This window comes from Perognathus longimembris, chromosome 8 (assembly GCF_023159225.1).
Source record: "Perognathus longimembris pacificus isolate PPM17 chromosome 8, ASM2315922v1, whole genome shotgun sequence".
NCBI lineage: Eukaryota > Metazoa > Chordata > Mammalia > Rodentia > Heteromyidae > Perognathus > Perognathus longimembris.
The window spans coordinates 48,646,383-48,667,142 of record NC_063168.1 but is presented as its reverse complement, the minus strand read 5'-3'; the positions used below and the strand labels follow the sequence as shown (position 1 = coordinate 48,667,142).

General features: G+C 38.9%; 1 protein-coding gene across 8 annotated transcripts in view; it reads left to right on the top strand.

The window, feature by feature from the left end:
• Positions 1–20,760, top strand: part of Plekhh2 (pleckstrin homology, MyTH4 and FERM domain containing H2) — a 103,273-nt gene that overhangs the window by 66,992 nt on the left and 15,521 nt on the right. For 7 of the 8 annotated variants that reach the window (XM_048353032.1, XM_048353029.1, XM_048353031.1 and 4 more), the window contains 7 exons: positions 381–493; positions 3,606–3,785; positions 6,245–6,342; positions 7,910–8,087; positions 9,434–9,589; positions 10,863–10,960; positions 17,048–17,189. In XM_048353032.1, the coding sequence (XP_048208989.1) occupies positions 381–493; positions 3,606–3,785; positions 6,245–6,342; positions 7,910–8,087; positions 9,434–9,589; positions 10,863–10,960; positions 17,048–17,189 (965 nt within the window). The remainder of the gene's footprint in view (positions 1–380; positions 494–3,605; positions 3,786–6,244; positions 6,343–7,909; positions 8,088–9,433; positions 9,590–10,862; positions 10,961–17,047; positions 17,190–20,760) is intronic. The other variant, XR_007211911.1, reaches the window with a different exon arrangement.

Here is a 20,760-nt window from a genome sequence, read left to right as displayed (position 1 = left end):
TATTTGACTTCTCCTCCCTAGGTCATTCCCTTAGTTCCTTTTCATGTAAAAGCCCACACACACATTTGATCAATAAATATGATCATAGGACACCACTCACTCGCACATTTGACCAATAAATATGACTTTGCTCCCAGTAGACTTGTTGCAGCCTAAAAATCTGAGATCCACTTCTTTGTTTACTTTATGGACAACAGAAAAGGAGAATTTCAATGGACTAAAAACTGAAGTAAAATAATTGCCAAGGTTTTTTCCTGGCATATGGGATGACAGTTGTGAGCCAAAATTGAAAGAGGTCACTTCCAAAAGGTCAGTCTAGTGAGAGGCCAATATATGTGTACTTTTCCTTTCTGTTCTTATGTATGTTCTTTTGTGGATAGCTTCCCAGATATGGAGACATCCCACTTTGTGTCACAGCAAAGAAGGAATTCTGTCACCGCTCACCACGTTGCCTTCTGAAGCTCTGCAGACAGAAGCTATTAAGTTGTTTAAGGTAAAATTGCTATTTGTTGATAAAGCTTCACTCTTTCCAAAAATAATCAAACCATGATGAAGATGATTAAGGAAATCCATGGAAATTAAATCAGATGAACTTATTACCGTGCTTTCTAAGTGAGAATTTGGAATTTATTAAAATATACTATGTATGGTTTGGGCATTGTGAAACACTTGCTAGCAGAAGAACCATTTTCCCCTCATTTCTTACATGGAAATAATTTGTCATCTCCAGGAAGCTGCAGTATTGGTAGAGGGCTCAGCATTCTCTGCTCTGCTGCAACTGTTAAATGCTTACTTATTAACCTGTTAGAAAATCCCAGTCACTCAAAACTTGCCATCCAACTGACAGGTTTGCAACAGGAAGATCACTGATTTTCAGGAAACCAAAGAAAGTAAGCCTTGCTATGGTTGTGGCATATTGTTTGGAGAGACTTAAGATGTCAGTGCAGGGAGGAATCACAGAAGGGAATTAGTAAGGGGAGATGGAAGAGATGAGGAGGAAGGAGAATGAAAGGGAATGAAAGAAATGAATAGAGACACTGAATCAGAGAGAGAGAGAGAGAGAGAGAGAGAGAGAGAACACTCCAGATTTGCAGTCTTCCTTTCAGATTTCTGCTGAGAATTGATAAGAGTATGTGTACTAGGTGACTACTGAAGGGTAGGGCAAGACCAGAAAGGAATAGGGAAAAAACCTTTCCTTTCTTTTTCTTTGAAATTTTTATTGTAAAGGTGATGTACAGAGGAGTTAGTTACGTAAGTCATCTATTGAGTAAATTTTTTTCTGAACATTGTCACCCCCTCCCTCATTTTCTCCTCGTTTTTTTTCCCTCCCCTACCTCCTGACACACACACCCCCAAATTGTGGGTAGTATCACTGCTGAATTCCTTTACCCTTTGTCCCCCACTCCTGTGCTTCTCCTTCCCCTCCCCAAATCACATAAATTACAGACAAGACAAAATGTACAGAAATCCAAAACAGCAGCAAAAGGGGAAAAACAGGAAGGAAAATAAAGGAAACTTTCTAGAGACCACACAAAGCTGCAGATACTTTAGCTGCAGGTAGAGGAAGTGATTTAACATGTTGAACTTCATGGGCCCTGGTCAAACAGCTATGAGGATCCACAGTTTTCTGTGTCGCAGTATTTTAATTGTATCACAAAAGCAAGCTCAAAGATGATTTAAAGAACATAAATCAGTTTCTGTTGTGCTCTACTTAACAATGTAAGATTTGAGCTCATACTGATCATAATATTAGCATATAACTCAATTTTGGATCATTTATCCTAAGTATCAAAAATAAGAGATTTTGAATTTTGCAGAAATAATTTTGTCAGAAATGTTTATCCAAGGAATATTCAATTTATTTTTGTAGTTAATGAACATCATACTTATAACAAACAATAAATAACCATCAAAATTTTAGGAATGCTATACTCTCGTTTTTTCTATAATATAGAAATAATATTTTACTTAAAATTAATATTGCACTTATATTGAAATTGGATTTTCATTCTCCATGTTTGAGTTTATTTGGTATGACTATCCCTCGTGCTTATTTTTACTCTGACCTTGTGCATATTACTTCAGTTTTTGTTCATAAGTTATATTTTCATTTCTAGGCATTTCAAACATGCTTATACTCATAAAATGTTATCATTCCATTGTACTTTGATGTATAAACTTCGATTCACTCCTCATGTCTCAATTTAGATGTTAATTCCCTAATATATATATGCATGTGTGTGTGTGTGTGTATATATATACAGCTTTTTGTTTGGTTTTGTTTTTTTGCCAGTCCTGGGGCTTGAACTCAGGGCCTGAGCACTGTCCCTGGCTTCTTTTTGCGCAAGGCTAGCACTCTGCCACTTGAACCACAGCGCCACCTCCGGCTTTTTCTGCTTATGTGATGCTGAAGAATCGAACCCAGGGCTTCATGTATACGAGATGAGCACTTTACCACTAGGCCATATTCCTAGCCCTATATAATAATACAGCTTTTATTACACTGAATTTCCGTTCATTCTATTAATAATATTTACCAGCTGCCCAAAATAAAAAAGAACACACAAAAGTCTAGTATCCAACAATATAAAATTAAGAATGTCTGCTCTCAGTCAAAACTCACCTGGCATACAGAGAATTGTATTAAACATGACAAATACTAATAAAATAGAATAGTCACAGAGGTATCACTAGAAATGATTCAGATGATAATGTACAGGGACATTTCCACATGCTAGTTATCTACTACTACATTTAAATTCCCCCAATATTTAGTAGCATGAAACAGCAAACATTAAATATGCCATAGGGGTCAGCAGTCTGGAAGCATGTAGCCTAGGTGGTATGGCCCTGGGTCTTAAGAAGTTACCATCAAGCTCTTAGCTGGGAAGCAGTCATTTGAAGAATTGACCAGGGCGGGAGGAATCCACACTCCCTCACATAGCTGTTGGCAAGAGACCTCAGTTCTTTACCACAAGTCTCTCCATGTGATTTGCTCAAGACACGGCAGCTGCTTTCCCCCCACAACCAATGAATTAAGAAGGCAAGAACAATCATGATGGGATACTTTTTGGTAACTTAACCCCAGAAATGGCATGCTACTTTCTGCTGGCCACACATGGCACACTGGCACAACATGGGAAGTTATTGTCTGAGAACATGAGAATCTAGAAGTGGAAGCCATTTGAGACCAACTTCCAGAATGGGCACCAGAAGTATAAGGAAGAATAAACATTTTGAGGAAGGCAGTGTAAAGAATTAATAAACCCAAATTGAACTTTTAGGCATAAAATGCATTGGCAAAAATGACTCATACATTAGATGAAGTTAACATATATTTTAAAGCTCTGTGATTAAGTATTTTACTATTTAGACCTGTCATGTCCTCTAGATGAACTGACCCTCTTATAACATAAAATTCCTTGCTCTGAAATCTACTTCAATCTGCTATTATCATAGCCACTTCACACTTACATTTTGTGTTATCATAATATTTCTTTTTATTTCATTTTAAACAAAAACTATCACTAAAAAGATAATTAACATAATTCATATAGAATAAGTTGCCTCATTTCTTACCTTATGTATTTTCTTGTTCCATTCAGACCTGCCAGCTTTTTATAAATGCAGCAGTTGACTCTCCTGCAATTGATTATCATATATCTCTAGCCCAGAGTGCTTTGCAAATCTGTCTCACACATCCTGAGCTACAGAATGAAATTTGCTGTCAGCTTATTAAACAGACAAGACGAAGACAGCCACAGAATCAACCAGGACCATTGCAGGTATATATTGATATATGCAGTTTACAGTGATGATGTTTTCTTAGTTGTAAGAATGACAGACATTCAGAAAAAGTGAAAAGAAAAATGGCTATTAATATTCTGGTGTATATCCTTTTGTGCATATGTATATCTACATGTTTATATATAAATATATATCTGTTTATGGATTTTTGAGGACTCATAGTTTTTCATATTACAGAATTTCATTGGAAACTATAGTTTTTAAACTATAGTATGTAACCACTACCTCTATATCTTTACATATTAATGGTGACATTAATATCAATTACTACACATTTAGATTTTTCCATTTGTTTTTCCTGTAATAAAAATTAGACATCTTTGAAACATAGAAATCTTGTGTCAGTGAACGAATGTCTCTCATCCTGTCCTAGAATTCTCTTAAATCTTTAATAAGACATAGTGTAATTCTTTTAAATTCTACCCAGTAGTATTTCTCTATGTTGTTGGATGTGTTTTTTAATTATTAGTGTAATTGAATATATTTTTCACTGGTAGTCATGTGTATATTTCGTAGTGAATGATTCTTTCTGTCTTTGCCTTGTGACTCCCTATTAACTATAGAGTGGAATGGAAATTTCTTACGCTAGTGATTAAGATTCTCAGTTGATCTAAGTTCTGTGGGACTTAGAGCTTATTCCATTTGGAAAAAGGCACAAAGAAAAAGGGCACAAAAACCCCGCATAGGTGGCTCACGCCTGTAATCCTAGCTATTCGGGAGGCTGAGATCTGAGGATAAAGGTTCAAAGCCAACCCCAGCAGGAAAGTCTGTGAGACTCTTATCTCCAATAAACCACCAGAAAACCAGAAGTGGCATTGTGGCTCAAGTGGTAGCCTCGAGCTGAAGAGCTCAGGGAAAGCTCCCAGACCCAGAGTTCAAGCCCCACAACAGACAGAAAAAAAGAAAGAAAGAAAAAGAACACCAACTACATTACTTTGATGTGTATTTAAAAATGTATAACCATATAAGCACAGTTGATAGGGCCCTTTGCAATGCCTTGGAAGGGGGCTATGCAAGAGAGTGGTTCTGAGGCTGAACTCAGTGGAGCCAATGCCACTGGCTCCTCTTTCTCCACTTTTTGCCTCTAGGACACAATAAATGAATGAACTCTCCCTGTTTAACAATGAATGAACAGACTCTCCCCATTCTTGATACATGCCTTACCTTTGCAGTATTCTCCATCTTGTCACAGCATTATTCCTGTTACTTAGATTCCCCCTTCTTCCTTCCTACTTTTATTTGTTTATTTATCTATTTATTTATTTATCTGTCTATCTATCTAGCCAGTCCTAGGGCTTGAACTCAGGGCCTTGGTGCTGCCCCTGAGCCTCTTTCTGCTTAAGGCTAGTGCTCTGCCACTTGAGCCATAGCACCACTTCTGGCTTTTTGTGAGTAGTGTATGTAAATAAGAGTTGTAACTATAACCTCTCTATACATCACCTTTACAATAATTTTTTTTTAAATCTTTAAAAAGTCTTATGGACTTTCCTGCCCAGGCTGGCTTGGAACAGTGTGATCCTCCCATCTCAGCCCCCTGAGTAGCTAGGATTACAGGCATGAGTCACCAGTACCCAGCTACTTCCTACTATAGATTTCACAGTCCTGCCTAACATCATCTTCCCAGTAGGTTCTCCCTTGACTCCGCTGCAGTGAATCATTCTACCCATTGGTTATACTTTTAGAAATTAATATATATTGTTATTTTACTGCTCAGATATTTGAATGTTTCTTACTAGACTGTAGGCTTCTTAAGGGCAGGGACAGAGCCTTTCCCCTTCCTTTTTTATATTGCAGTTTAAGAATTACTAAAATGACATTTACTTAATAAAAAAGTAGAAACTGTGACATCACCTTTATAATACAATAAATATTTTTAAGTAAAGAAGACTATAAAACAGACCAAAAGAAAAATAAAGATCGTTTGAGAAAAAAAAAAGAAAAAGAAAGATCGTATATAATCCTGTTAACTAAGGTTAACCTCTGTGAATACTTTTAAGAACTTGGTCCTATGTGTGTGTGTGCGTGTACGTGCAGTTGGGTTTTGAGTATATGACTTTTTAAAAGGTGTCTTTTTCAAAGTTACTTATATTTTGATGAATGAGGTAAACCCATAAAGGAAAAGAGTAATGCCTCTAATCTTAAAGTGTGATGTCAAAAAGAAGTACTAAATCTGTTAGTGCTTTGCTACCTCAATTGTAGACAACAAAATAAACAGCTAGATGGATCATGGATTTTAATTAGTGTATCATTTTTTATGCTTTTTGTGCTGTATACATGTTCTGAAGGTTTAATGTACATGTAGAAGAAGCAACTGTTTGGGTTAATTGAGGGAGACAGTCCATCAACCCATTGCTCTCACAACCTCTGTCAGGCGTCCTCCACCATGTGGCTGTCCATTGTGCCTGGTGTCTAACCCATCATGCTTCTCTTTGCCCAGGGCTGGCAGCTCTTGGCGCTGTGTGTTGGCCTCTTCCTTCCCCTTCATCCTTTCCTGTGGCTCCTCAGGCTCCATCTAAAGAAGAATGCAGATTGCAGGTGTGCAGAAAACTAGCCAGCAAAACTGTTTATGTAACCTCTGAAAGTCTACAATAAATCATAAGTATTTAATAACCTTCCAGGTGCATTTTCAGAAGAATGTGTAAAACAAATATTGGGACAGAAGTCCTTTTGTGACCATTTATGGGGCACTTGGAAAATAGGTTTCTTTGTTCTGTTAAATCTCTTATGGAAGATTAGAGTAAAAGCTTGAAATCTGACAAAGATCATTTTTAAGTGAAAAGTCTATGTGCATTTCAAGTAAGATGACAGCATTAACAGGTACTCATTCAATAAGAGAAACAATTTTGTTTCCTTAATTTCCCATTTTATTGGAGGGGGGTTAGCCACATTCAATTCTTTCATGTGAAAGACTCTTCCTGTCTTCATCCTTTTATAAAATTGTGTGCATTTTAATTACCTCAGAATTTTGTTTCTTTGAAACAAATCCAGCTATTGGAATGGTTTGCTTAGAAGGGGACCCAGGGCCCTTTACTAAGGCCTATGCAGGTTTATTTTCTCCATCAAAAGATTCTTGTTAGGTGATTGTTTGCTCCTCCCTGTACTACTGAGGACGGAACCTAGGGCTTTGTACATGTTTCCTCCCATGCATTCTACCAACGGAGCCATAGCCCTGGCCCCAAAAGTTCACTAGGTTGCTAAAATCGGCTTTGGGATGAATACAAAAAAAACCAACTTAGAACAATAGGAAAATATCCTGCATCTCATAATTCATTCTGGGGGCCCTGTGATCAAGGTCAAGTAATTATAGTTGCAGTCACTGTGGAGCCCTCAGACCAAGCGTGGCATGCCTGGGTGTGCCTAAATAACATTCAAATATAAATATATTTACAAGTGTTATCAATCTGCTTTCATAAACAACAGAAATTGTATATATATCTTATCATTTTTAACATGTGCATATTCTGGAGGATAAAAAGGGAAACAGATCTGTACATGATACTGTTTATTAATATAACTGATATTAATATAACTACATAATGCTGCATTATTACATAATAAAATATTTTACAAAAATATTTTACAAAAATAAAGATGTTCAGGAAGTGGAGTTGTGACTCAAAGTGATAGAGTGCTAGCCTTAAGCACAAAGAGCTCAGGGACAGCACTAGGCTCTGAGTTCAAGCTCCATGTTCAAAGAAAGAAAGAAAGAAGAGAGGGAGAGAAAGAGGAAGGACGGGAGGGAAGACGAGAGGGAGGGAGGGAGGGAGGGAGGGAGGGAGGGAGGGAGGGAGGGAGGAAAGAACTACTTAATTAAAATGGAAAATAAAAAGTGTCAAAATTATCCTAACACATTATAAACAGGAAGGGAAGCTTTTACTCTTTGTTGAGCAGATTCTAATAAAGCCTCTCGTACTGGCCATGAATTATGTATGTAGTCCAGGCTGGCCTCAAAACAGAATCCTCTTGTCTCAGCCTCCTGACTACTAAGATTATAGGCATGTTCCACTGTGCTCAGCTAAGGGAAGCTTCCTAAATTATTACGTATATTAGATTGCCTTAACACAATTTATTCTTACGTTTTTATCTTACATTTATACTACAGGACAGAATTTGGGAAATATGCTATTTACTGCCAGCGGTGTGTAGAAAGAACTCAACAAAACGGTGATCGTGAAGCAAGACCCTCTAGAATGGAAATTCTTTCAACACTTCTTCGAAACCCTTATCATCATTCTTTGCCCTTTAGTATACCAGTGCACTTCATGAATGGGATCTATCAGGTGAGTAAAAAGCACTTGTGAGAATCCACTTATCCAAGACTCCTATGTCTAACCTTTGTGGAATAAGGAGGGGAGACTGACTACATGGCTTAGTTAGCAACTCGCTGAGATAAACTTACAAGCAGAACAGATATACATGGGCCACTTTGAGCTACTTGGAGCCACAGCTACATTTCCTAAATTTCTTTATTTTTGTAACAAATATCCCTATAAAACATTTTTTTCAGGGGCTGGGAATGTGGCTTAGCGTAGAGTGCTTGCCTAGCATGCACAAAGCCCTGGGTTCGATTCCTCAGAACTACATAAACAGAAAAGGCCGGAAGTGGTGCTGTGGTTCAAGAGGTAGAGTGCTAGCCTTGAGCAAAAAGAAGCCAGGGACAGTGCTCAGGCTCTGAGTCCAAGCCCCAGGACAGCAAAAACAAAAAAACAAAAAACATTTTTTTTCATTATGTACTATGTGGTTATTATATTAATGTATATTCTGTAGCTGAGTCTGAAACACATTTTTAAAGATTTTTTACTAGCATACTTTAGTTATATAAGGAGGGGGTTTCGTGGTGACATTTCTGTACATGCACACAGTGAATCCTGATTAAACTCACCTAGAAATAGTCTCACTAAAAAAAGGAAAAGGAGTCTCACTAAAAACAAATCTGTATTGAACCAAAAAAAGGGAATGGGTTTCACTGCCATTATAATTTTGACTAACAAAAACAAAAACATTTTGACCAAACTAGTACACTTGTTAGGTTAGGAAATCATTACTTAATGTTGGATATGTACAGTTTTAGGCTCTTAAAATCTTCAATCTAAGGACTTATCTGAGAACACTTGCTTTTTATATTCTTCTAACTCTCAGATCCAGATGCTCCCCTATTAACTGAAGAAAACATGTTCCAAAGCTAGCAATTAGGCTTTGTGGCCATAAGCTTTTCATTGCACATTTCAGAGACTTAACCACTTATTAAACAAACATTAAATACATAAATGTGTTTATTCAAATGTATTTCTTGTTTTTTTTTATTTTCTTAATGATTGCATACTGTACTGTCATTCTTGGTTAATTTCTAATGGGGAAATGGTCATTAATATCTCTGCCAGATGTTTTTCTTTTTATTCTGCCAGATATTTATGGTGGTCATATTCACTAAAGCTGAGATCTCTGAATTCTTGAAGGCTCAAGTAATTTTGCTAATTTTCTCCAGTGGAGATTGAGAACAAAAAGTTAAAATCCACAGAGAAATATATATTATCATTAGTCATCCACCAAATATGCCCCCATTTCACCTAGAATCTCTGTTTGAAATGTATGTACTTTTTATTAAAAGGCAGCTGTTTCTCTCTAGGTAGTTGGGTTTGATGCATCCACCACAGTGGAAGAATTTTTGAATACTTTGAACCAAGACACAGGAATGAGGAAGCCTGTACAGTCTGGATTCGCATTGTTCACTGATGATCCCTCTGGAAAAGACCTAGAGCATTGTCTTCAAGGAAACATCAAGGTGAAACTGAGACCATTGAAGGAGCCAAGCCCAGTAAACAGCATAGAAGTTAGCTACTGTTTAGTCTTTGCAAGTTTAGTTCAGGAGATTTCTACAAATTTAAGCAACCTAATCTTCACAATAAAAAGAACAATTGCAGGGCTTTGGTGAGGCCATAGAATCCTTAATATGCAATCTGCACACACACAAACACACACACACACACACACACACACACACATATATATATATATTCCATGTGAGAGAGAGAAGAGTAGTTATAATGATGGCAATAACATGCTAAGTTTTAGAGTAATAAGAGAAGAGGTGTGGATGCCCTGACAAAATGGCTTTTCAGGCTGAGAGTGTGGCTTAAATGCTAGAGCACCTGCCAAGCAAGCTCAAGGTTGTGAGTTCAGATCCCAGTACTACCAAAATTAATAGCTTTTCATTTATTCAGCAATATTTCTATACTGCTATGTCCTATATTTAGAGCATGTGGAAAGCACAAGATGAAATGGTCTCTGTCCACAATGAACTTGTGATTTACTTAGAGAAGAGCAGACTTATAGGTGATGACCTTAAACTAGAAATGAAAGGGATAAATGCTTTAAGAATGCTTTGAACTTTGTGCAGTGGGAAATTAAGTTTAGTATTGAGAATTACAGACCAGTTTGAAGGATGAGTAGAAAATGGACTGATTAGAAATAAGGAAGAATTTTTTAAAAATCTTTTCCAGATCCTAGTAAAGTGCATTTGATGAAGTTTCTGTGCAATGATGGCAACAATTAGAAACATACAGTTAGAGAACCACAAGGGACTATAGTAAGAAACAGCCAACTTATGAGAGAAAAGATTTCCCTTAAATCAAGCAGCTGGAACTGGATCCAGAGCTTTCTTAATTATACTTTAGACTTCTTTGGTATAACTTCAGTTATCCCAATCTTCATAAACTCAGAATGTAGAAAAATTGCTTCTTCATGAGCAAATCATGAAAAAAATTCCTGGAATCTTCTTACGTCCAGTCTCTTTTAGTCATGCACTGAGATTCCTTTTTGAGTAAAATATTCATGGCCACAGTCCAAAGTTAATATGTGTCCAAAAGGATAAATAGACAAAAGAATAATTTACGGTTAAATCACAAGCTCAGAGCTCCACACAAGTTGAAAATAAAAAGCCAGAGCACATTTGGTTTGATCATATTACTTGAAAGATTTCAGTCTCTAGCTACAATGTTCAAAAAATAGTGATTTTTTTAAATCTTATGGATTTTAATTTTCTACTTTCCTTCTAGATTTGTGACATTATTTCTAAATGGGAACAGGCATCCAAAGAGCAGCAGCCTGGGAAATGTGAAGGCACAAGAACTGTTCGTCTAACTTACAAAAACAGGTGTGTAATACTTCATTGCAAATGCTACAGCCTGAATACACAGTTCTATTCAAACCATGCACCTGCTATTTAGTTTACTATTGAATGGCCTTGTAAGTTACCATCTTTATTTGGAGATTTATTTTCCTATAAATAATAACTATAAAATTGGGATCATATAAAATTTTGATTCTCAGTCTCAGTCTCTCTTGGTATTTGTTGAGCTCCAACCATATAAGCCAGTCCATTAGCTAGAAGGTCTGGATAAAGTGGTGATAAAAGCTGGCATAATAGATCAAGTCCCTGACCTACAGGTTAGGGAGGAGGAGGGGATTGTTAATCACGTAGCCCCCCTAATAAACATCTAAGTTTCCTGAAGGAGAGTGTGGCATTTGAGAACAAATAATGTGGAGCCTGACCTGGGCTGAGAAACAGGGGGCTTTTTTTTAGGCTTCTTTAGGACCAAGATCAGAGAGGGGCTGGAAGTGGGAACTTCAGAATGGGTCAAAGAGGTCATTTAAGAGCCTACTGGGGGAGAGGAAGCCATACAACCCATTTTAGGAATTGAGAAAATGCCAGTGCAGCAGGAGTACATAGCTTCTCAACAGATTAAAATTATAATACACTTTTGGCATGCAATTAAAAAATGACAAATTTCTTTTCATTTTCATGTGTTTTTCTTCTATATATTAATGGTCCTTAATAAATACTGTTGATTGCCCAGATCACATTAACTGTACCAAATACATTTTCCCAGTTTCTTTGTATCTTATAATGCATAAGTTAACTGATAAAAATGTTAACCTCTGAGCCTAGTGGGATTATTTGAATTCTTGTAGAGGACTACTTTTGGAAGATGTTCATAATTTACAATTGCAATGTAAAGCATCAAGTTATTGTGTAACATAAAGAATACAAACATTGACCTAGTTTAGATGTATTTTCTAACATTATCTCCCACAGAACTACCAATGTAAGTAGGCAGAGGACTCCCACCCATCTGGTCCAAGTATCAACTTTGCCTTTTTTTTGAACTAGGAGCCTGGGTGACGTCCCTGAGCTTTTCTGCTCAAGGATAGTGTTCTATCACTTTGAGCCACAGCTCCATTTCTGGTTTTCTGGTGACTAATTAGGGATAGGAGTGTCACAGACTTTCCTTCTGGAGCTGGCTTTGAACCATGATCCTCAGATCTCAGCCTCTGAGATCTAGGATTACAGGTGTGAACCACCAGCACCCAGCTGTCAATTTTTTTTATAACGGGAAGAATGACACACCCATAAGTAGAAAAATGTAAAATTAAAATGGTAGACTTTGAAGAAGAGAGTTGTGCTTTGGAGCCTGTACCCACCTTGATAGCTTTTGCTGCCTGTTCCTTTGTTCCAAATTGTGGTATACTTATGTAAACAACATTGCCAGATTTCCCAAATACTCTTTCAATCCAGCTGTGATTAACATTTGGGAAGTAATTCCTGTAATAAATTAATATTAATCACGTTCAAAAAATAAATAAAATGGTACATTCATACTTTGAACTCTGTCTCACATGCTCTCAGCCATGTCTAAGACCACTCCCAATAATACATGCCTTGTGAATACTTAATACATGCTAGATATGGTTATGATGGGCATGATTGGAACTCAAATTAAATTTGGATGAAACAACAAAGTCCTCTCTGAAAGATACTATAACGCTGTAAGTCTACCCTCACTGCAAAGGACCGAGAGGTATTAATAATGCATGGTGGTGAAAATTACCTTGTTTTTATTGTTGATTGTTTTTAAAAGCCTCATGACACTATGTGCCAAGTGGCTTCACCTGTAATCCTAGCTACTGGGGGGAGAAGGGGGATGAGATCTGAGGGTGGAGGTTGGAAGCTACTCTGGGGAAATCCCTGAGACTCTTATCTCCAGTTAACCACCAAAAAGCTGGAAGTACGGTTGTGGTTCAAGAGTGCTAGCCTTAAGCAAAAAAACTCAAGGACATTGCCCAGGCCTGAGTTCAAGCCAAGGACCAGTGCATGCTCGAGTGCGCGCGCACGCACACACACACACACACACACACACCCCATCATGACAATATATTTAACATCTGAAAGAAAGCAACCCAACTGAGAAGTGTATTGTTTACCAGGAGCCTGAAATGGCTGGAGAGCACAACTATGAGAACGTACATTTCTAAATATGGCCATGCTTTGCATATGTATATAAATAGCTTAGACAAGTGTACTAATTTCCAGCGACACAGTCAAAAGAGGAGCTGCCGTGTCCTGTCACACAGCCAGGGATTTGATTCTTCATCTGCCAAGAAGCACTGTAATGCACCCAACTAAAATACCAACTCTCTTTATCATGGAATTTGTCATTTATATTTAGCAAGTTAAGGGATTTTAATTATTTAGATTCAAGGGCTAAAGATCTAATTAATAGGCTTTGGTCTTGGAGTGCTTACATTCGATTCATTATTAAAGCTTCTTATTTCATTTGATTTCTTACTGTGTGTTTGAAATTACCAAAGTTAAGGAATGTTTTTTAACAAAACAAATCTGGCACGGACCCTTCCCTTCAGGGAACAACTCTTCCTTCCCCCTCCTTGAAAATCAAAGAGCATTTTCAGTAATGCTTTGTAGTTGTCTTGTTCTGAAGCATAGTTAGCATTCCTGTCTCTGCTACCTTTAGTTGACTGCAAGAGCACTTGCTCCAATTGGTCCTAAGTCGAGAAACCTAGTTTATCTCATTTCTTCTAGCAATGTTTACATTTAAGATTCTTGATCAAAAGAGGCTCTTCTCTGTCTCTCTTTCTCTCCTCCTTTTCCCTCCCTCTCTCCTCTTCCCTCCTCTACCTTTCCCCTTCTCACTCTTCCCCTTTTTTTCTCTCCCTTTCTATTTTTGCATCATTGCTGCACATTGTTATCTCAGGCTGGCCTCAAGAGTTGCTATGCAGTTGAGACAGGCCTCAAACTCGAGCTCCTTCTGCTCCTAGAGTGCTGGGATTACATGCATGCCCCACCATCCTGAGTACCAGAATAGATTTTGTTGTGATGCTCAAGGCTTCTAATAGGAATTACCAAACTAATAATCTTTTGATGATTTATCGGATCCCAGACCTGTGCTGAGCTTAGTAGACATTCTCTCTTGTAATCCTGATGGGATTCCTTTTATCTCCATCTTGTAGATGAAGCTGAAGCTTAAGAATTCAGTCACTTATCCAAAACAATAGAAAAAGGAATATCTGAGGGGTTTTTTTTCAAGTAATTCCTGTATTAATTGATTGTGACTATCGTTTGTTCATTTATTCATTCAGTTTACCACTGCCAGGCCTCATTTGAAGCCTGAGGACTTCAAAGGCAAATAGAATCCTCCTTATAGAGTTCCCCTTCCCTCTACAACTTTGCAGATCCTAGAGATGATGAGGAACTGTGTCACAGAGTCTTGAGAGATAGTGGTGCTTGGAGACAGATTTGGGTTAAAATGCTGGACTTGCTATGTGGCTCTGAGCAAGTCCTTTAGCCTCTCTATATCTCAATAATGTCTGCATAAAGTGGAGATTCAAATGGTATCTATGCTAGGGTTTTCTGAAGACTTAAACATCAGTAAATGTGAAGCACAAAGTTCAGAGCCTGCCTACCAACATTTGATATTACCATGAATATAATGTGTATGTTCAAGTTGTGGAACTTGGATAAAGGCTTCACGGAGTGGTGACTTGTGTGCAAATAACTGAGGTTATTGTCACAGAGACAGGAAGGGGTGAGGAGGATCACACTGCAGAGTGTTTGGTTTGTTTGTTTGTTTGTTTTTGTTGCCTTTTCTGCACTGGGAATTGAACTCAGGGGCCTTGTGCTTTCTAGGCAAGTACTCTACCTCTTGGGCTGTGCACCCAGCTATTTTGTTTTTATTTTGTCTTTGAGACAGGGTTGCACTAACTTTTCCTGTACCAGCCTGAAGCTCATGATCCTTCTGCTTCCACCTTCCAAGTGGCTGGAGTTAGAGGCATGCACCACCATACCTGACTCACACTGCAGGCGTTGTTTTGTGTGTGTGTGTGTGGGGGGGGTTGTTTGTTTGTTTGTTTGCTGGGCCTAGGCCTGTGTCCTGTCCCTGAGCTCCTTTTTGCTCAAGGCTAGCACTTTACCACTTCAGTCATCACTCCACTTCCAGCTTTTTCTGTGATTAATTGAATATGAGAGTCTCATGGACTTTTTCTACTTGGGCTAGCTTTGAACAGCAATTCTCAGATTTCAGGCTCCTGATGAGCTAGGATGACAGGCGTGAACCACTGCAGTTTCAGAGAACAGTATTAAATAGGCTATAGTCACCAAGGAGTGAAGGGAAGGTCAATAGAAAGGGATTACAGGCTATTCTCTCTTCACATTTATAAGAGGATGAGAAAGGGGACATAAAAATTATGAAGAATGAGCCAGGTGCCAGTGGCTCACAACACTGGGCCTCTGGGGCTCAGTGGTAGAGTGCCTGCCTGGAAAGAAAGGCTTCCAGTAGGGACAGCTAGACTGTATTGGATTATAAGTCTCAATAAGATATATAGTTTCTCACTTCAAATGGGTAAAATAAGGTATATACAGAAATGTAAGTGGCCAGGTACCGGTGGCTCATGCCTGCAATCCTAGCTATTCAAGAGGCTGATATCTGAGGATCACAGTTCAAAGCCAGCCTGGGCAGGGCATGAGACTCTAATCTCCAACTAACCACCAGAAAACTAGAAGTGGCACTGTGGCTCAAGGCGATAGAGCACTAGCCTTGAGCTGAAGAGCTCAGAGACAGTGCACAGGCCCAGAGTTCAAGCCCCATGACCAGACTGCCCCCCTAAAAAATGTAAGCATGGCCTAAAGGGAAGGCTTTCATCTTAAACTACATTCTTTGTTTTATATCACTTTTTTATATCACCTTGTTTTATATCATTTTGAATTCCCTACCTCTTTCTGTTGTCCAGCTCCCCTACCAGGTAACAGTCCTGCATTATTTCACTTCATGTTGCCATTGATCTAAAAATGGGGCTTGGATGAGTTTTTTTTCAAGATAATTACTATTCTAGATAACTTCTCAAAGACGTACTCCAAGTAATGGAGTATGTTTTCTTCCTTAAGTAGGTAGAGAGAATGTGCCCAGAAATCTACAGCGTAGCCAAGCCGCACACACCTTAAGTACTGCTAGATCCAGGTGTATCTCCTCCAGCCACTGTGCAGTCATGATAGTAATCTGTGTGCTGGAGGGTCGCTTGTCTGCCTCATTGTCATAGCGCTTTGAGCACCCATAGCACCTGTGTCTGATCTGAAGCCAGAGCCCTGAGAGGCTCATGCATAAACAAACAGAGCAGGAATAAACAGAGCCACTGAATTAAGGTACTTCTAGGCAAACAAAAACCATACTATATGAACCAGGCACACTAGTGTGCCTGTAGTCCCAGCTACTCAAGAGGCTGAGGTAGGAGGATAGCTTGAGCCCAAAGACCAATTGGGCAGCATAGAATCTCAAAACCAACCAACAAAGCCAAACCATGTTTCAACAAGTAAAAATGAGAACATGAAAACTATTTTTGAGTTCCTCATGCTGTTTATCAGCAAGTGCCTAAACAATGACAACATATTTAAGTGTGTTGATACTATCTTTTCAGTGCCCAGATAAAACCTTACTCCTTTTCCCTGCTTATTTAAGGGGTTGATTTTGAATGGAATGCTTCATTTGCCATCTGTTTAGTATATCTGAGTTGTTCTGGAAAGATCATGGGTTTTTGAAAATTGGGTTGATATGTTGAATGAAGTTATAGCCTGCATTTTTTAGAAGAGATGGCAAGCTTAATTTCATTCAGTGTTGTAGGTCCTTCCTCAGTAACACTTAACGATTTTGTACTTCAGGACATTAAAACATTTAAAAAGCTCATATCACATAGAGGGAGTCCATAGTCATCTTTTCTTTCTTCCTTTGTGAGAACCTGGTTGGGGGCTGGTGTTGTAGTTTAGCGCTAAAACGCTTGCCTAGCTTGCGTAGGCCCTACTTTGTTCCCTATCATGGTAAAAAACAAACAAACAAAGAAACAAAAAAACCAAAATGCCATTTCATAAGAAATTTGCTTTTGCTTTTGTTTTTAACAGACTATATTTCTCAGTGCAAGCTCATGGAGAGACTGATAGAGAAAAGTTGCTGTTAACGTATCAGACAAATGATCAAGTAATGAACGGCCTTTTCCCTCTGAGCAAGGATCTGGCATTAGAAATGGCAGCTCTTTTAGCTCAGGTAACTTCCATGTTTGTGCAGAATAAAGTATGGAAATGATAAGATACGAATTTCTTTACTCAATTGAATGCTATAAAACAATATGCCTTTAGTAAGTCTTTACATTCATTTTGCTGTCACTAAGGCCTTAAAATGTTCAGGCATTAAAATTACAGTTTGACTCTTTTTTTTTTTTTTGGACCTGAGCACTGTCCCTGGCTTCTTCCTGCTCCAAGGCTAGCACTCTGCCACCTGAGCCACAGCGCCCCTTCTGGCCATTTTCCATATATGTGGTGCTGGGGAATGGAACTGAGAGCTTCATGTGTAGGAGGCAAGCACTCTTGCCACTAGGCCATATTCCCAGCCCTACAGTTTGACTCTGAAATGGCAGTTGTAGTGACAGAGAATGAGACCATATTCCATAAAGAAAACCTTGTTTCTTAATTCTCTTGAAAGTATGGCTTTTCATTTAATAAACTAATTTGAGTGTTGAGCCTGTGGGGCTGAGGATGCCAGGCCAACGTCATTCCATAATCTGGAATAGGAATGAGTTTTGGAAAATCTAGAGCACTTACTTTTATTTACCTGTTATATCAAGTTTGCAGATTACTAGTGACTTAACTAGTAGAACTATGTTTGTCTCTCTCAGCGTGGGTGGGGGCATCTTACTACAGTCACCAGAGGTGTAGGCTTTGTTCTGCTCTCCCTTCTGCCCCGCCCCCAGGAGCAGTTTGGAGGGAGTCCTGATCCTGGAGGTCTCCCAGGTCTCCTGGTGTCTGTCAGTGCTCCAGGCATTGGGATGGGGCACGCGCATGCCCTCTGCCTTTGGAAAAACTTCTCCATGCTTACTTTGCAGCACTGTCTCTGCATCTTCCTGTCTGTTTATAATTTAGTCACATGGCCTTGCCCAACTTAGAAGGCAGTGGGGAATGTGGTCGTAGCCAGCAGTAGGCTCAACTGAATTTAAGGCATTTTGCTTCTCCAGAAGAAGAACATGATCATAGAGGCAACTTATAACTTCTATCACACTAGGGTCTCCATGTAGTATAATTAAGGAGAAGTTTGAAAGCAGCTCTGTGATCGTTTATAGCATCCCCAACATACACTTCGATATCCCACATCAGCCAGTGGCCTCTCACATTATACACCATTCCACAACATCTCATCCATTCTGTTTGGGGGGAAAGGAGGATTTGAGACAGGGTTTCATGATATAGCCCCAGAGTGGCCTTGAACTCAAGATCTTCCTTCTCCAAGTGCATCCCAAGTGATGTTATTTCCTCACTTACATCCGAAGACATTCATGATCTGAATGCTGGCTGCCACTCTTAACCTCAACATTCCCTGCCTTGAACTTCATGCCCAGTAAAGTATAAATGGTGTGTTTATGCACAGTCCCCTAATTTGCCCTTACTTTACTCTGTATAATTTACTAGCTTGCCTCTTGTGTTTGAAACATCTCTACCCCTGTTGATTTTATCTTATCCTTTCATTTTCCTCATAGGTGTCACTTCTTCTAGGAAATCTTCCTCGATTCTGTCCTGGTGGATTGGGCTGTCTAAGCATTTCTGTTATGTTCTACACCAATGTATTGTCGTCCTGACCTCAGTGGTTTAGAATCTCATGTTCATGCTTCTGTTTTGCACCACTGCAGGGAGACTGTGGTCTCCCTGAGCAATCCCGCTATTTCTGTCCTCTGTGTCTACCACAGCTTTACAACCCAACCATTCTTCCTAAGAAAATACTTTCAGAGGAAGGAATAAATAATTAGCTTTTAGAATAATTTTAAGATCATCTGGACTTTAAAACATGATAGCTACACTAATTGTTCTCTTTTCTTTTCCTTTGCTCTGGTACCAGGATTTGAACTTTGGGACTCACATTCATGCTCATTTTTCATACTCTCACAGTTGCTGCTCTACTACTTGAGCCATGCCTCTATCTAGTCCAGCCTTATGCTGGTTAATTGGAGATGAAATCTCATGAATGTTTCTGCCTGGTCTGGGTTCAAATGATACTCCTGGTTACGACCCTCTTAGTAGCTAGGATTACAGGCATGAGCCACCATTTCTCACTTTTTCTCTTTGTCTCTCTCTCTCTTCCACTTTCTGTTCCTTTCTTTGTTTGTTTGGGGTTTTATTGTTGTTGTTGTTTGCAGCTCTGGCTGACCTGGAACTTACCTTGTAACCCAGGCTTGCATTTGACTTGCAATCTGCTGGGATTACAGGTGTGAAACCAACATGCTTGGCTAGGTGATGAAAAGTTGTAGAGAAGATAAACTGGGCTCATATATATATTTTCTTGGTGAGAGGGTTGGGATGATTTCCTCACAGTCATTCTAGGGTTTAGTCCTCTAGATACAGATTTTCTGTGAAAATCCCTGGCTTTTATTAACATTTAAGTTTGTCTTCATACTTTTACCTGTAATTTTTTCAAGAAAACTTTCTCTAAGAAAAAATATAATCTGCTCCAGGGATATATGTTTTAAAATTTTTAGGTAAATGTGAGGAAGGGGCAGAGAGGCAAGACCACACCTCAAGAAAACAGTACATGACTAACATTAAAAAATACATTTCCTGTCTGTATATAAGGACATTTAAACAATGCTTCTGCTCTCATCTCCGTAGAGCACTTTTTATGAAGATAAATGAGATACACTAAAGAAATCAAGCTTTCTAAAGAGTTATTTCTCTTACATTTTGAATATCTGCAGTTCCTTGTTGATGTTCTCTGTCTTAAGGAAATTCTTCAAGCTGGTTCCTAATTGTTGTAGGCAGTGTCTGGTAAGGCACCCATATTCACATGGGGCATGCTGGGAATTAGCTGAATATCCTTAACTACTCCTTGTGTTTGTCCTATACCCTACTGCATGTCAGGCATCAGGGAAGGAAATACTGACTCTGGACATGTTATGAAAGGCTTCCCTAAAAGCCAGATTGTTCTTGAACATTGTTTTGTTTTGTTTTTTGGCCAGTCCTGGGCCTTGGACTCAGGGCCTGAGCTCTGTCCCTGGCTTCCTTTTGCTCAAGGCTAGCACTCTGCCACTTGAGCCACAGCGCCACTTCTGGCCGTTTTCTGTATATGTGGTGCTGGGGAATCGAACCCAGGGCCTCTTGTATACGAGGCAAGCTCTCTTGCCACTAGGCCATATCCCCAGCCCTTGAACATTGTTTTGTAACTGATTGTCTACCTGCTGTAGTCTTCAAGGGTTAATGAGGTCCTACAAGTCATTGTAGGTAGTCCTAACTAGTGGCAGATGGGAACACTGCAATTGCTTGCTCTAGGAGAAGGACTTGGGTGAGGTTGGGTAGAAAGCTTTTATTTTTATGAAGACATTAAAAAGGATACTTATCTAGGAATAAGGTAGGGATTGTCTAGAAGTAAGAATAGAAATAAGATGAGAATGGAACTTAGTACCATTATCACAAGAATTGGCTTATGCATCCATCTCTGATTAGACAGGAAACTCATTGAAAGTGAGGACTCTGTTCACATTATACCTGTCTTACATCAGTTAGTATGGTGCCTGACTTACAACAGAAACTGGGTGTAGAAGGTTGGGCAAGGAAGTCAGAAGAGAGATGGCTGATGG